The sequence below is a fragment of the Podarcis bocagei genome (genome assembly GCF_964188305.1).
Source record: "Podarcis bocagei genome assembly, chromosome: 13".
Classification (NCBI taxonomy): Eukaryota; Metazoa; Chordata; class Lepidosauria; order Squamata; family Lacertidae; genus Podarcis; species Podarcis bocagei.
Window position 1 is genome coordinate 52,458,355 of NC_138138.1, and position 15,926 is coordinate 52,474,280.

The 15,926-nt window shown below is 44.6% G+C and overlaps 1 protein-coding gene and 1 pseudogene across 4 annotated transcripts; one reads left to right on the forward strand and one right to left on the reverse strand.

The window, feature by feature from the left end:
* Nucleotides 1–9,501: 9,501 nt before the first annotated feature.
* LOC308572279 (histone H4) lies at nucleotides 9,502–13,834 on the reverse strand (the record flags this gene model as incomplete). 3 transcript variants are annotated; one of them, XM_081168278.1, is made up of 2 exons in its annotated part: nucleotides 9,502–11,420; nucleotides 13,408–13,834. In XM_081168278.1, one exon carries the CDS (start codon nucleotides 13,832–13,834, stop codon nucleotides 13,523–13,525), a length of 312 nt encoding a protein of 103 aa, XP_081024404.1. In that variant the 3' UTR covers nucleotides 9,502–11,420; nucleotides 13,408–13,522. The 3 variants fall into 3 exon arrangements, with proteins under 3 accessions (XP_081024404.1, XP_081024403.1, XP_081024402.1); XM_081168277.1 differs by having other exon boundaries at nucleotides 9,502–11,008; nucleotides 12,918–13,834; XM_081168276.1 differs by having other exon boundaries at nucleotides 12,475–13,834.
* Nucleotides 13,835–14,504: 670 nt separating this feature from the next.
* Nucleotides 14,505–15,911, forward strand: LOC308572278 (histone H2A pseudogene; annotated as a pseudogene). The gene has a single exon. The product of its transcript is annotated as a histone H2A pseudogene (transcript).
* The last annotated feature ends 15 nt before the right edge of the window (nucleotides 15,912–15,926 follow it).

The following is a 15,926-nucleotide window of genomic DNA, read 5'->3' on the forward strand; positions in this document are numbered from 1 at the left end:
GGTTTCCCAAATTGGGTGTTGGTTTCCTAGGGGGTGCAAGTGGGTGGTGGTGTGTGTGTGTGCTAGAGGGGCACTTGGTTTTTAGGCTTTGGAAAGCTCACCAGTTTGTCGAATTGGTTCAACTAATGGTTTCAACTGAATTTTGAATAAAATGTGCAGTCAGTTGCTACTCTTTTTTTTAATTTTACTGTGCTTTTATCTTCCTTAGTGGGTTGTGCAAATCTGAATCGTGCTTCTAATGGGGTCGGGTCAGGGAGATGAGTTTATGGAGCTGGTAAAAGGGGTGGACTAGGCTGAAAAGGTTTGGAAACTGCTGGTTTGGGGGGGGGCAATAGTCCCTTGCCTGAAATCGAAAGTGGAATTTTACAGTTGCAATCAGAAGAGTTGAGAACAAAGAGAGAACCGTCTCCAGGGTAACTTCAAGCCGTAAGCCACACAGGGATCAGGAATAACTAATATGGGCATAATATTTGATAAAGAATTAAAGGAACAAATTAAAACCTCACACAGGAAGAAGAAAGGAGAACTTCGCTTGTGAATTTGCAAATTATTATATGTGTTTATGCGAAGTGAAGTTAATTACTGTCGCTGCAGTATAAGGGATTTTATCAAGAGTGGATTGTATTTGGTTTGAGCAAAAGTCTGGAGGCAGAACTGAAGGGAATCGGGCCTTGGAAGTACAGCACGTGGGAGGCCAAACAAAATTTATAATTGCCTATGCAGTTGATTTGTATTTGAATTGGCATTGCTGTTTGGTGTTAATAGAATATGGCGCGTATTGGATTTTTGTAACCGAAAATTAATAAGAATTATTCAACCACAAAAAAAGAAAGTTTGGGGCAAAGCCTGGCAGAGACCAAGGTTCAAATCCCCTCCCCGAGTCAGTCATTTTTTTATTTGTTTGTTTTATTTATTTCGTAACAGTTATACACTGCTTGGTTGTATGATTGTGAAAAAACAAACAAACCTAAGAGGCTTACAAAATAATAAAAATAATAAAATAATACGTTAAAGCATACCAAAAAGCCAGAAAGTTCCCACAGAAAGATCCCTCAGGGGCTCCCAGCCCTAACATACCGCACAGGAATGGAGAGAAGGGAGGGGAAGTATGTACACTGAGGGGGGGGGGAGTATTTGATCCCCTGCTAAATTTGCCCCGTTTGCCCTCTGACAAAGAAATGACCAGTCCATAATTTTCATAGTAGGTTTACTGTAGCCTTGAGAGACGGAATAACAACAGGAAAACCCCCGGAAACCACCTTCAAGATCGAATCCTAGGGGTCCCAAGGGTCATCCAGCCCACCCCATGGAATCCGGGAATCTTTTGCCCAATGTGGGGCTGGAACCCACAACCCTGAGATAAAATAATAATAATAATAATAATAATAATAATAATAATAATAATAATAATAATAATAATAATTTATTATTTGTACCCCGCCCATCTGGCTGGGTTTCCCCAGCCACTCTGGGCGGCTTCCAACAAAGATGAAAAACACACTAAGATGTCACACATTAAAAACTTCCCTGAACAGGGCTGCCTTCAGATGTCTTCTGAATGTCAGGTAGTTGTTTATCGCTTTGACATCTGATGGGAGGGCGTTCCACAGGGCGGGTGCCACTACCGAGAAGGCCCTCTGCCTGGTTCCCTGTAACTTGGCTTCTCACAGCGAGGGAACCGCCAGAAGACCCTCGGCGCTGGACCTCAGTGTCCGGGCAGAACAATGGGGGTGGAGATGCTCCTTCAGGGATACTGGGCCTTTGAGGCCGTTTAGGGCTTTCAAGGTCAGCACCAACACTTTGAATTGTGCTCGGAAACGTACTGGGAGCCAATGTAGGTCTTTCAAGATTAAGAGTCTCATGCTCTACTGACTGAGCTATTCCTCAAGAGCTTTGATTTCCTTGGCAGAGAAGGTGGCCTAGAAATGCAATTAAATAGATATATAACCTTAAGAGGTGCAGCCTCCCTGAACCTGGTGCTCTCCAGAGATTTTTGGACCTGGGCTGCAGTCAGAAACATTTGGGGAGGGCAGGATGTTGGGGCAGCAGGCTGCCTCGGGGTATAGAAAGCTTTTCCGCACTAAAGGGCAAGTCCTGGTTCCAGTGGGCACCGTATTTTTCGCTCCATAAGACGCATCAGACCACAAGACGCACCTAGTTTTTGGAGGAGGAAAACAAGGAAAAAAATATTCTGAATCTCAGAAGCCAGAACAGCAAGAGGGATCGCTGCACAGCGAAAGCAGCAATCCCTCTTGCTGTTCTGGCTTCTGGGATAGCTGCGCAGCCTGCATTCGCTCCATAAGATGCACACACATTTCCCCTTACTTTTTAGGAGGGAAAAAGTGAGTCTTATAGAGCAAAAAATACGGTATTTTTTTTTCTCCCCTGCTCCCCACCCGCACCTATCAACGGGGACGGGGGCCGCAAAAGTGGGACCTGCCCATAGAAAAGGCAGGAGGGAGCCAGGATTTTAGCATAATTATGGCTTGGAAGCACCAGCGCCCTTATACCCAAGCACAAAAAGGTGTTGGCAAACGAAAATGCGGGCAGCATTAAGACAAATTCAGCCGTGTAAATAAGTTTTGATGGATGCAGCAATGAAATACAGAATGGTATAGTTTTTGTATAGTTTTACTTTCTTGGGCTCCCTGGTCACTGCAGATGGTGACAGCAGTCACGAAATTAAAAGACGCCTGCTTCTTGGGAGAAAAGCAATGACAAACCTAGACAGCATCTTAAAAAGCAGAGACATCACCTTGCCAACAAAGGTCCGTATAGTGAAAGCCATGGTTTTCCCAGTAGTGATGTATGGAAGTGAGAGCTGGACCATAAAGAAGGCTGATCGCCGAAAAATGGATGCTTTTGAATTCTAGTGGTCCAGGAATCAGTGTGTTTTTACATGAGTAGAATGAGTCCTTGTATTTAAAATGCATCTCTGGGTTTTTTGTGGGGCATAGGAATTCGCTCATTATAATTTTTTCAAAATACAGTCCGCCCCCCCCCACAAGGTTTGAGGGACAGTGGACCGGCCCCCTGCTGAAAAAGTTTGCTGACCCCTGCTTTAAGGAATTTGAGTCACTGGACAAAACTCTAGCTGCTTTGGCTAACTTCGGAGATGGCCTGCAGAAACGAAAATGAAAACAGCTACAGAGAGTCTAACAGGAACTCAAACGGAATTGGCTGGAGGTGACGGGACTCAAAAAGAGTTTAAAAACCCATGTCTGAGATCAGACAGGCAGAAACCGTAGGGTGAATTGAATACCTACCCCTTCAGCCTTCGCTAACCTTAATATTATACTGGCCATTGTGATGATTTTATTCAAGGTTGGATTTACGTTTGCTGAGGCCCTAAGCTACTGAAGGTAATGGGGCCTTTTATCTTTCCAGCTGTCCTTTGTCAACAACAATTTGTCGCTGCTTTTTGTGTTGAATATATGCTATGTGGTAATTTATGGACCTAACAAGTATCTAAAGCCATTTGCACATAACAAAATACTTATTTTATCAAAGTAATTGTCAAACTGAAACACAATTAAGAAGAAGTATATTAATAGTGAAATAAATATTAAGCTCAACTTTAAAATGATTTTTTTATTCATAACAAACTTAATCATGCAAACACATTGGCATTTGGCAATAACAAAGGTTCCTTTAGAAACACATTTTACAAAGATTTATAATCTAGTCTCTAGAAACTTGCTATAACATGAAATAATAATAGCAAACCAGTGATGTTTTAGGGAGCAGGCTAGCAAGCGGGGCCCATGACTTACATCACAGGAGCGTACACAACACCAAACACTGTTGCTGAATGTCAGTTTTATTTTATTTATTTTTTTTATCTTATATTTTGGAAATGTACATCCAGGGTTTTTTTCCCTTTAATTTTTTGGGGGTCCCCAAGAGAGTGGGGCCCTAAGCTGTAGCTTGTTTAGTTTATATGTAAATCCAGCATTGGGTAAAAATCAGGGGAAAGGAGATGGGAGGCAATGGCGGAGAGCAAAATGCCCATATTGACAGCGGGATGCTATGGATTTTGGCGACACAGAGATCCGGGGGGGGGGGGCATGATAACTGAGGAGGAAGAGAGCATCCCCTCCCCAAGAAAGAAGGACCGGGCTCGGCAGAAAAACGACAATGGGGGAAGAAGCTTTCTGCCAGCACCTTGGATTGAGAAAGAGTTTAATACAGCAAACTTTTCCTCAGACCTTGTGGTGGGCCGGACTGTATTGGGGGGGGGGGGAATGAACGAATTCCTATGCCCCACAAATAACCCAGAGATGCATTTTAAATAAAAGCACACATTCTACTCATGTAAAAACGCCAGGCAGGCCCCACAAATAACCCAGAGATGCATTTTAAATAAAAGCACACATTCTACTCATGTAAAAACACGCTGATTCCTGGACCATCTGCAGGCAGGATTTAGAAGGCAATTTGGCCAGATCCGGCCTTAGTTTGCCAACCCATGGCTTAATACCTTTCCTTTCTTGGGGGTTTGCTGGGCTGGAGACATGGGGGCCTTTTCAGCAACAATGGGGATAGGGAGTACCAAGATATGGGGGGGGGGGGGCAAAATCAGCATGCAAGTCCCTGGGCAGAGAAGGGGATTTCTTGGACATCTAAAGTAAGCTAAGCTAAGGTAGAGCTTGAAAATTCACCGCCAAAGAACAAAGACTTGCAAAACATTGCCTTCCCTGGCTGCGGATGAGTGCTGAAAGTTTTTAGTGCCAGCCAGGAAGAGTTTATGTCTACAGAACAGCTTCTAAGAAATCCATCTTATTTGAACTAGCCTTATATTTTGGGGAGACTCCAAACCACCGGAATGTGGTGAGTCACTGTGAACAGGAGAGACGGTTGGTTCCCTTTGGATCAGCTCCTTCAGATTTCTCCCGGGAGAGGAGTCACCAAGATTTACGCATCAATATATCAAGTCCCAGTAGCCCACTTGATTGCCGAAGGAAGAGACACAGAATCATCAACACATATCAGAATAAAATAAGACCGTAGCTGCATCTGACAGCAAACATTCATCTTTTTTTGTCAGAGGACAGTATGGGAAGAGACCCAAGACAGACTACAGACCCAAACTTTTGAGACCCAAGCAATATTCAACCTCAGCAACTTTTCAATTTTCTGACTTAGATTTAATGCCATGCAAAGGGAGTCTGCCTTTCATTCCGGCTCCGAAACATCGCTCCTTTCGCACCATAGCAACCCGAATAGCAAAATCAGGAAAATTAGATTGAAAATTTGATTTACCTGAAAAGGCAGGTCTCGGGTGAAAATCTGCTCTTAATCCCTCTTCCAGCAACCCATCAATGAGGGGGCTTACAGGATCAAGTCACCCAAGCAGAGGCAGCAACTGTACAATGATAAGCCACGCCTGTTTGCCTTAACTTGAACCTCTGAGGGAAATTTGACCTTGCAGAAGCTGAAAAATAGGGAGGATGTTCTTAGCAAGCCATCAGATAAAGGGGAACTGCTTAGTTCTCCGGGAGAGGAAGGGATGGGTTCAGGAAGCATCTAGACAACAAGGCCAGGTGGCCTGCAGTGTATTCCTTGCGAAAATATCCCCAGCTGTACAGTTTATAAAGACGTAGCGTGTTTAATGGGCGAAGCATTTGTCCAGGGGCGTATCTCAAAACCCAAACGTGAAGGGCTCTTTTTCGTAAAAACTGACACGGAAGAGAGAATTCTCTGGTTTTAGTTACTTAGAGTCAACTTGGAAGGGACCCCCCAAGATCATCCAGTCCCACCTTCTGCAATGTATGAATCTCGGCAAAAGATGACCAGCACCAATAAGGTTCATTTTGTTGTTGTTTAGTTGTTTAGTCGTGTCCGACTCTTTGTAACCCCCTGGACCAGAGCACACCAGGCACTCCTGTCTTCCACTGCCTGCTGCAATTTGGTCAAACTCATGTTAGGTAAAGGGACCCCTGACCATTAGGTCCAGTCGTGGCTGACTCTGGGGTTGCGGCGCTCATCTCGCTTTACTGGCCGAGGGAGCCGGCGTACAGCTTCCGGGTCATGTAGCCAGCATGACCGAGTCACTTCTGGAGAACCAAAGCAGCGCATGGAAATGCCGTTGACCTTCCTGCCGGAGCGGTACCTATTGATCTACTTGCACTTTGACGTGCTTTCAAACTGCTAGGTTGGCAGGAGCAGGGACCGAGCAACAGGAGCTCACCCCGTCGCAGGATTCGGACTGCCAACCTTCTGATCTGTAAGTCCTAAACTTTGTGGTTTAACCCACAGCGCCACAACTTGGATTACTGTGATGTTAAAAGGTCTGGCTTGGATTCGTATCAAGATCATTCTATCATTTTTGAGATTGCATCCCAGTACAGCTTTCGCCACTCTTTTGTTGACTATGAGGGCTACTCCATTTCTTCTATGGGATTCTTGCCCACAGTAGTAGATATGATGGTCATCTGAACTGAATTCGCCCATTCCCGTCCATTTTAGTTCACTGATGCCCAGGATGTCAATATTTATTCTTGCCATCTCATTTTTGACCACATCCAACTTACCAAGGTTCATGGTTCTTACATTCCAGGTTCCTATGCAATATTTTTCTTTACAGCATTGGACTTTCCTTTCGCTTCCAGGCATATCCGCAACTCAGCGTCCTTTCGGCTTTGGCCCAGCCGCTTCATCAGCTCTGAATCTACTTGTACTTGTCCTCTGCTCTTCCTCAGTAGTATGTTGGACGCCTGCAACCTGAGGGGCTCATCTTCCAGCGTCATAACTTTTATATGCCTGTTGTCTTTGTCCAAAGAGTTTTCTTGGCAGGGATACTGGAGTGGCTGCCGGTTCCTGCTCCAGGTGGATCACGTTTGGTCAAAACTCTCCCCTATGACCTGTCCATCTTGGGTGGCCCTGCACGGCATGGCTCATAGCTTCTCTGAGTTAATCAAGCCCCTTCGCCACAAAAAGACAGTGATCTATGAAAGAGTCAACTAATATCCGGCTTTTAACTTGGGGCTTTAAAAGCCAACATTCTGTGCGATGACGGAGGATATTTTAACCAAAATGAAAGCATTACACACACCAGCTTCATTTGTGCTTTAGCTGAACTAGCACTAAAGAAATGAGCAAACTCAGTTTCAGGAAAGATTGCTATTGCAAATTTCTGATAAAGTCACAGGCTGCAGATTTGCATTTGACTTAGACTATCTTTATATAGGCAAATTTGAATGAACATTCCTATTGAATGGGAAAGAAATTGCATGGGGTGGTATATCGCTACAGAATAAATGTCTGGACGATCTATTTATTATATGCCTGGGGACTGAGGACAGACTCCCAAGAATTAGGAAGATTTGTTAACAATGTACATCCCAGTAATAAATTTGTTCTGATGTATCACAATCAACAGGTTCATGTTCTGTGTATGTTGTTGTTGTTTAGTCGTTTAGTCGTGTCCGACTCTTCGTGACCCCCTGGACCAGAGCACGCCAGGCACTCCTGTCTTCCACTGCCTCCCGCAGTTTGGTCAAACTCATGCTGGTAGCTTCGAGAACACTGTCCCACCATCTCGTCCTCCGTCGTCCCCTTCTCCTTGTGCCCTCCATCTTTCCCAACATCAGGGTCTTTTCCAGGGAGTCTTCTCTTCTCATGAGGGGGCCAAAGTCTTGGAGCCTCAGCTTCAGGATCTGTCCTTCCAGTGAGCACTCAGGGCTGATTTCCTTCAGAATGGAGAGGTTGGATCTTCTTGCAGTCCATGGGACTCTCAAGAGTTCTGTGTATACAAATTATTATTTTTTTAAAGTAATCTGAAGGCCGCTCCCTACAGAAAACTTGCTGATGTGTTGCTATTGTTGTTTTGGTACAATATGACAGTTATCATGCTGGGTATTTAAGAAGAAACTATACATGCAAACAAACGCTCAGAAATGGTGTTACAGTCTGTGTCACCAACCCACTAGTGTGTGCAAGCACTCGTGCATTCATACACACGCCGCTAAGAAGTTTTTGATATTTTACTGGAGTTAAGACATGTGCTTTTTATGAATATGTGTGTTTAGCCTTAACCTTTGCCCACAATAAGTTCTCACATCAAAGGAATAAAGAAAGCTGGGCTTCTTGTATGCAACAAAAGTAACAGGGGGAAAATCACAGAAGCAAAATTCCAATTATCAGACAGCAAAATCATACAAAGCAAGCAGACAACAACCCACTCAATATGTACACATCTTGATCTAAGGCATGGGTAGGCAAACTAAGGCCCGGGGGCTGGATCCGGCCCAATCGCCTTCTCAATCCGGCCCTCAGACGGTCCAGGAATCAGTGTGTTTTTACATGAGTAGAATGTGTCCTTTTATTGAAAATGCATCTCTGTGTTATTTGTGGGGCATAGGAATTCGTTCATTTTTTTTTCTTTTCAAAATATATTCCAGCCCCCCACAAGGTCTGAGGGACAGTGGACCGGCCCCCTGCTGAAAAAGTTTGCTGACTCCTGATCTAAGAAGTAAAAGAAATACCTGACCATTTTCAAACGGGGAGCTTGGCCATTTTGCCACAAAAACCCACACTAAACAGCAAGGCGGAAATGGAAAAGGAAGAATATACCTTTCCTTGAGAGAGCTAGAGAAGTTCTGTTGAGGCATCTGCCTGCTGGGAATCTGGGTTTTCTAAATAAATATTTAGCTAATGCCTCCTAATAGGGAAAGGGGGGACTTTGAAACAAGCAGGTCTCAAGAGCATTTCTCACTTTGCCCATCCTAGTGAGGAAATGACTAAAATCTCGCCATCCTGAGAGTGTTTTGGGCCACCACAGCCATAAGATTTTGTGTAAATAGACTTATTATAAAGCTAATTGAATCTTCTTGCTCTGGACTTTTTAAATTTTACATTGTTGCTTAATTAGTCGGGGATCATTTCCCCCTCTTTTAGTTTGAGACATGTAGGTAATCATAATATATTTGGCTGAGCACTTATCGAAGGAGTCTGGTGCCTTTTTGCCTTTGCTTTCAATTTAAAAAGAAGGAATGTCAGGCGTTTACAGTGGGAGGCAGACAGTAAATATTCTAGGTGCTGTTGGAACAGCTCCTTGGAAAAATATTCTCCTGGCTTCACTGCAGTCTCTAGCGGCCTCTAGAGGCCAAAAGCAAACCTACCTTCTCAGCTAATGTAGCAAAATCTGAATTTTCTTGTGTCTCTTAACTGTGCATATCTGTTTTAAACTTAAGGTAGACGACATTGTTGGGCTGTTGCAGTCGCTTCTGTTTCAGCCAAACCTTCCACAATATTTTGGGGTGGGAGTGGGGGTGTTGTGGCTAAAACACAGGGAGGCTACAACAGCTGCTACTTTTTCTGAACAAGGGACAGACTTCTTTCGAATTACACCTAATTTAAATACAGGATTCATGCAACGCCTGCAGCTCAGACAGGGGTGGAAGGAAGAAGAAGTCCCGACAATAACAGATTGGCATAACAAGCTACAAGAATTTGCTGAAATGGCGCAGTTGACAAATACACCTGAGAAGCAATTCAAAACAAAAAATTATGGAAAAGTGGGATAGATATGAGATATATGTTCAAAAATACAGTAAAGGTTCGCTATCTATGCTAGCATTCGATTGACGTTGGAGAGAGACTGAGTTGAGAAATAAGACCATGAGTACATATTGGTATAGGAATGTATTAGATAAAATGGAAAGAAATATACAATAATAAGAGTACATTCATTTGTTAAAAAAGGAATATACAACGGGATAGACAGGAAATCCAAAGTGTTGGTACATACAGTGGTACCTCGGGTTACATATGCTTCAGGTTACAGACTCCACTAACCCAGAAATAGTGCTTCAGGTTAAGAACTTTGCTTCAGGATGAGAACAGAAATTGTGCTCCAGTGGCGTCGCAGCAGCAGGAGGCCCCATTAGCTAAAGTGGTGCTTCAGGTTAAGAACAGTTTCAGGTTAAGTACGGACCTCCGGAACGAATTAAGTACTTAACCTGAGGTACCACTGTATATGATTTTGAAATAGATTTTTGTCCTTGTTTCTTTTCTTTAGGTATATAAAGGTAAAGGTAAAGGGACCCCTGACCATCAGGTCCAGTCGTGACCGACTCTGGGGTTGCGCGCTCATCTTGCTCTATAGGCCGGGAACCGGCGTTTGTCCGCAGACAGCTTCCGGGTCATGTGGCCAGCAGGACTAAGCCGCTTCTGGCGAACCAGAGCAGCGTACGGAAACGCCGTTTACCTTCCCGCCGGGGAGCAGTCCCTATTTATCTACTTGCACTTTGCGGTGCTTTCGAACTGCTAGTTTGACAGGAGCTGGGACCAAACAACAGGTATATAAACTTTGTATATAAACTTTGTATACATGCTGAAAATTATATTATAATAAGCCTTGTGATGTAATATGACAATGTTTACCGATGTAACATAAGAACGTTAATAAATAAATAAAACTATTTTAAAAATACAGGATTCAACACCATCCCCTGTAGGCTATGGGCAGCTGTTGCTTATGGCCCTGGGGTGGGGGTAGCTTGGGGGTGGAGGGGTTGGCAAAAATGGAATTAAAAATAAACGCAAGGATTTGAAATGGGTCATCTTTATTTGTTTACTTATTTAGAGCATTTGTCCCCTGCTCTTCAGCCAAAAAAGGCTCCCAGACTGGCTTATATGAATCAAAACAAGACATTTGCTACCAGCATGCTTACATTCTAATAAATAAGCAAACAGACCCATTTTTTAAAAAAATCACACAACACACAAGAAAAAAGGAACAAGGAGGGAAGAGGAGAATAAACTCAGGCACCAATTTCTAGATAGTTGTTCCCATATTGGCCTGTTGCTGGCATCCGTCTATCTTGGGAGACGATGGAGGAGAGCACTATTGCTGGTGAAATCGAACTGTTTGAAGGTTGCAGTGCCTGCTGTGGCTGTAGGGACAATAGGGGAGAGACATGTTTTGTTGCTGCTGGGGCAGATGAAGGAATCCAGTTTTGCTGCTGCTGATGTGCAATGGCATTTCTTCTCTCTGCAGTCATTCCTAATAATAATAATAATAATAATAATAATAATAATAATAATTTATTATTTATACCCCGCCCATCTGGCTGGGTTTCCCCAGCCACTCTGGGCGGCTTCCAACAAAACACTAAAATACAATAACCTATTAAACATTAAAAGCATCGCTAAACATTCCTTCTGTGGTCACTGCTATGGATGCACAACAAGACTATCTCCAGACCCAGCGGTTGTCTGCAAGGGATTCCCACACGGTGGGGTTGATATCGCCAAACTTCATGTCAACCTTGCAGACATCTTTGTAACGCAGAGTTGGTCTGCCAATGGACTTGGTGCCTGAAGCCAGCTCCCCACAGAGCACGTTCTTGGGGATCCTGCACTCTTCAGTTCTGTGGACATCACCAAGCCAGCATAGAAGTCGCCGAGACATTAAACTAAAAATAAAATAAATAAAAGTCGCTGAGACAGGAGTGCGAACATGCTGGGATTGTGGGCTTGGGAGACCATATATTTGAGACTCTCTTCTCCCATGCAATGGCCAAAATCCTCCTGACCAGCAGGCAAAGTTCAGAGGCAATAGCTGGGGCCTTAGGCTAAGTGGATGTAATGATCTCTGCTTCCTATCTCTGCCACTGAGGTAAAGGGGGTAAAGGGGACCCCTGACCATTGGGTCCAGTCGTGGCCGACTCTGGGGTGTGGCGCTCATCTCGCTTTATTGGCCGAGGGAGCCGGCGTACAGCTTCCAGGTCATGTGGCCAGCATGAATAAGCTGCTTCTGGTGAACCAGAGCAGCGCACGGAAACGCCGTTTACCTTCCCGCTGGAGCGGTACCTATTTATCTACTTGTACTTTGACGTGCTTTCGAACTGCTAGGTGGGCAGGAGCAGGGACCGAGCAACGGGAGCTCACCCCGTCGCGGGGATTTGAACCGCCGACCTTCTGATCATCAAGTCCTAGGCTGTGGTTTAACCCTTAATGACATTTGAGGGAGAGGAGGCCTGATGCAGCTGGCCTGTCGCTGCAGAGCCATTCAAGTGAGCTCTGCTCCTCCGTTTCCCCAGTGCTGGAATGGCAGCCTTCATTATTCCGTTTCCAGGAGCTAAGCTAGCCATTTCACAGAATCACAGAATTGTAGATTTGGAAGAAATAAATAATAATAATAATAATAATAATAATAATAATAATAATAATAATAATAATTTATTATTTATACCCCGCCAATCTGGCTGGGTTTCCCCGGCTGCTCTGGGCGGCTTCCAACAGAATATTAAAATTCAATAATCTATTAAACATTAAAACTTCCCTAAACAGGGCTGCCTTCAGATGTTTCTAAAAGTCTGGTAGTTCTTTTTCTCTTTGACATCTGGAACCCTCGAGGGTCATCTAGTCTGACCCCCTGCAATGCTGGAATCTCAGCTAGATCATTCCTGACATATGGTCATCCAACCTCTGCTTAAAAACCTCCATAGAGGTTTTTTTAGGGGGAACCTTATTGGTTATTTCCGGAATCAGCATTCTGATTGGCTAGGGCGATAAAGCCACGTCTTCATTCGTGAGCGAGTTCCATTCTCATCCAATCAGCGCCGGCTCTCGGAAGCTAAAGGTGAGTACAGTATATAGAAAGCAACATTTGGCTGCAAGCATCTCGTTTTCCTTTGAGCAGCGAAACCCCCCCGCCCCTCCGCAGGCTCTTTTATGAATCACCAATTTCCCGAAAGAGTTTGCTGCGCTTCCAAGGCTGCCTTTAAGAAATGCACGTTCTTGCACCCGAAACGGGTAGTAAGGCAAGGGGTTTCTTTTCACCAGCAACGTTGCGGAGTAAAGCTCTGGAAACAGGAGCTGGCTGCCGCAGTGCAGCTTTGGAGCGGGGTGGGGTGTTAATAGCAGAGGAAGCTAAACCCCGGGCAATAAATTGCATGGAGATTGCTCACCCCAAAAAGCTGATCCCGGAATAGTGGAGCCGGCAGCTACGTAGGTCGGAAAGTGTAGAAATCACCTGTTTCCCCATCCTTCATCCCTAGCAACACTTTGTATCTTTTAGACACGCTATTGGCTTCTAAAGTTTGGGGAAAGAGACTGAAAGTTGTTAATATCAATATAAAGGCAAGGCAGTCAGTCTTGTAGTCTCGGTATTTTTGCTGCCCTCCTAGCCCGTTTTTAGGTTAGCGCTCTCTCCCAGAACACCATTTTTCTACATTTCCAGTGTCTACCTATCAGTATCGCTGCTGCTATTAATGACAATTATCCTTCGTTGCTTCCACTGCATATACCAAAATGCGTTTTTTACACGACTTCCCAGCATTTATTTAAATCGCCTCACTTCATTACTGGGCACGTCTGGTACAATCCCACGCGTTTAGATGTGATATTGCGCTTTCCAAAGCGGCTCATATATACATTATTTCAGATAACCAAGGTTACCTAAGCAAAAAACGCTTTTAGCAACCCAAACTGTGTCAGCTCTTTTCATGAAAAGGTGGGCGGCCCTTAAAAGGGCCTTTGAGTTCGTTTGTAATATACAGCCTTGATATCCTGATTAGCCGCCGAAGCCGTACAGAGTGCGGCCCTGGCGCTTCAGAGCGTACACGACATCCATGGCGGTCACAGTCTTTCTCTTGGCATGCTCAGTGTAAGTCACGGCATCTCGGATTACATTTTCCAGAAAGACCTTCAGGACGCCGCGGGTCTCCTCGTAGATCAAGCCCGAGATACGCTTGACTCCGCCACGGCGAGCCAGGCGGCGGATTGCAGGCTTCGTGATGCCCTGGATGTTATCACGAAGCACCTTACGATGCCTCTTGGCGCCTCCCTTGCCCAAACCTTTCCCGCCTTTTCCACGACCAGACATGGTAACGAAGACAACACTTTGTGCTCTTCAAGAAAGAAGTAAGTGAAGAGTAGCGCAGCTGCTTCTTTTATACAGCAAGATCCGACCAGAGGGAAGACTGAAGAGGGACGTTAGCCTTTGACTGAGCCACGCCCTCTTTCCAAACTCCATCACGCTATAGGCTATACTTTCACCAATCAGCTTCTGGTCATTTTAAAATCTCCAATCAAAAGCGAACTATCTCCTCAAACAGATATGTGCCTTTGATTTGGAGAGGATAGTGCAGCCGGGAGAGTTATAGACACGTTTCATAATTTACAAAATTATGATTCTGTCCGGTGATACTAAGTACTGGTACAGTACTGTAATCTGGAAATGGTGCAGAACAGAATGGAAAAACAAAATAGTAGCGTAGAGGCGGGGAAAAGAGTAAAACAGAACCTGAAAACTCTTATCCTAACATTTGCAAAATTGTGAGGAGCAGGAATTAGAAAAGCATACTGTAAATTTCAGAGGTTTATGTCGCATTAGAATTATAAAATTGTAGAGTTGGAAGGGATCCCAATAGTTATCTGATCCATCTGGCGTCTTTCATTGCATGGTTCTTGTAAACCACTCCCTTGGCCCACAATTAAATGAGGATAACGATCAGCCTGAGTCTATACATTAAAAAAAAATAACAATATGGCATTTGGTGTTGCCTCGATGAAGGACGTTCTGGTCTCCTTTTACGCTACTAGCTTTCGCTTCCGTGGCAGAAGTACAAGAACACATACCTTTCGCAATACATTACTTACACGCGTGCAGAGACAAAAGAGAATGTAGTTTGCTTGTTTGACTTTAATTTTATATTGTGCTCTGAATGTAAGTACTGGTCATAGTTTGCCACGTTAAGAAAAAAACACCAATCAAAGGTATTCCTTTTCGTTTTTTAACACGATCTAATATGGTCACCATCGTTTATTTCTCAGACGAAAGAGCAATGACGTAACACCCCTTTTTTTTAAAGCAGAACATGCAAATATAAACTCGCCCCATGTGACATTTCTATTGGCTCGCGCGAGCAATACGTAATTTAAATGTAACTTTCTGGTTGGTTGCAAGAAGACACATTCTCATTGGGTGCCAAGCACGTCCTATGTCTCTTTCATCCAATCAGATTTGACAGAATGAATCCATCAGGAGTAAATAAATAGGCGGCTTGCAAAATTGTGTTTCTCATTCTGCTCTTCGTTGTTGTAGTTCCTGGTGGATTTAGCTGTACGATGTCTGACCGTGGAAAGCAGGGCGGCAAAGCCAAGGGCAAGGCGAAGTCTCGCTCGTCCAGGGCGGGCTTGCAGTTCCCTGTGGGTCGAGTGCACCGCCTGCTTCGCAAAGGGCACTACGCGAAGCGCGTGGGAGCCGGAGCCCCTGTCTACACGGCGGCGGTGCTGGAGTACCTGACTGCCGAGATCCTGGAGCTGGCCGGCAACGCGGCGCGGGACAACATGAAGGCGCGTATCATCCCTCGGCACCTGCAGCTGGCCATCCGCAACGACGAGGAGCTGAACAAGCTGCTGGCCAAAGGCACCGTCCCCCAGGGCGGCGTCCTGCCCAAGATCACAAAGTGAAGGCCCAGTAAAAATCAGACCGCGGCGTCTGGTGTTCACAAAGGCTCTTTTCAGAGCCGTCCACCCTGTCATAAGAGAGCTGAGCTTATATTGCTGAAAGTTTCAGACTGGACTTCTGAGAACGCTATATTGTGAATTTATAAGCACTGCACTCGCTGCTGCCATTTTAAAAGCCAGCACGCCCCCAAAACAAAAATTCTGGCAAAGCCCATGCGCTCGGTCTGCCTTTCTTCCTGTTCCCATTCATTCTACCAAGGATCTGAAGGTTGGCGTCTCCACCCTTCGCCCAAATAACACATACATGTACGTGCCTATGTTTAAATACAGGCGCTTTTGTAAGGCAGTGGTTCTCAAATGGTGTACTAGTATGGCTAGAGATTGGGAACGTAGCGGGAAGATCGAAGAAACGAACCTTTATAAATATTTCAGCGTAGTATAGTATACCACACAGAAAAAATGTTTCTGGAATATGTAATTTCCTACCAAAATTTTTCTTTATTATT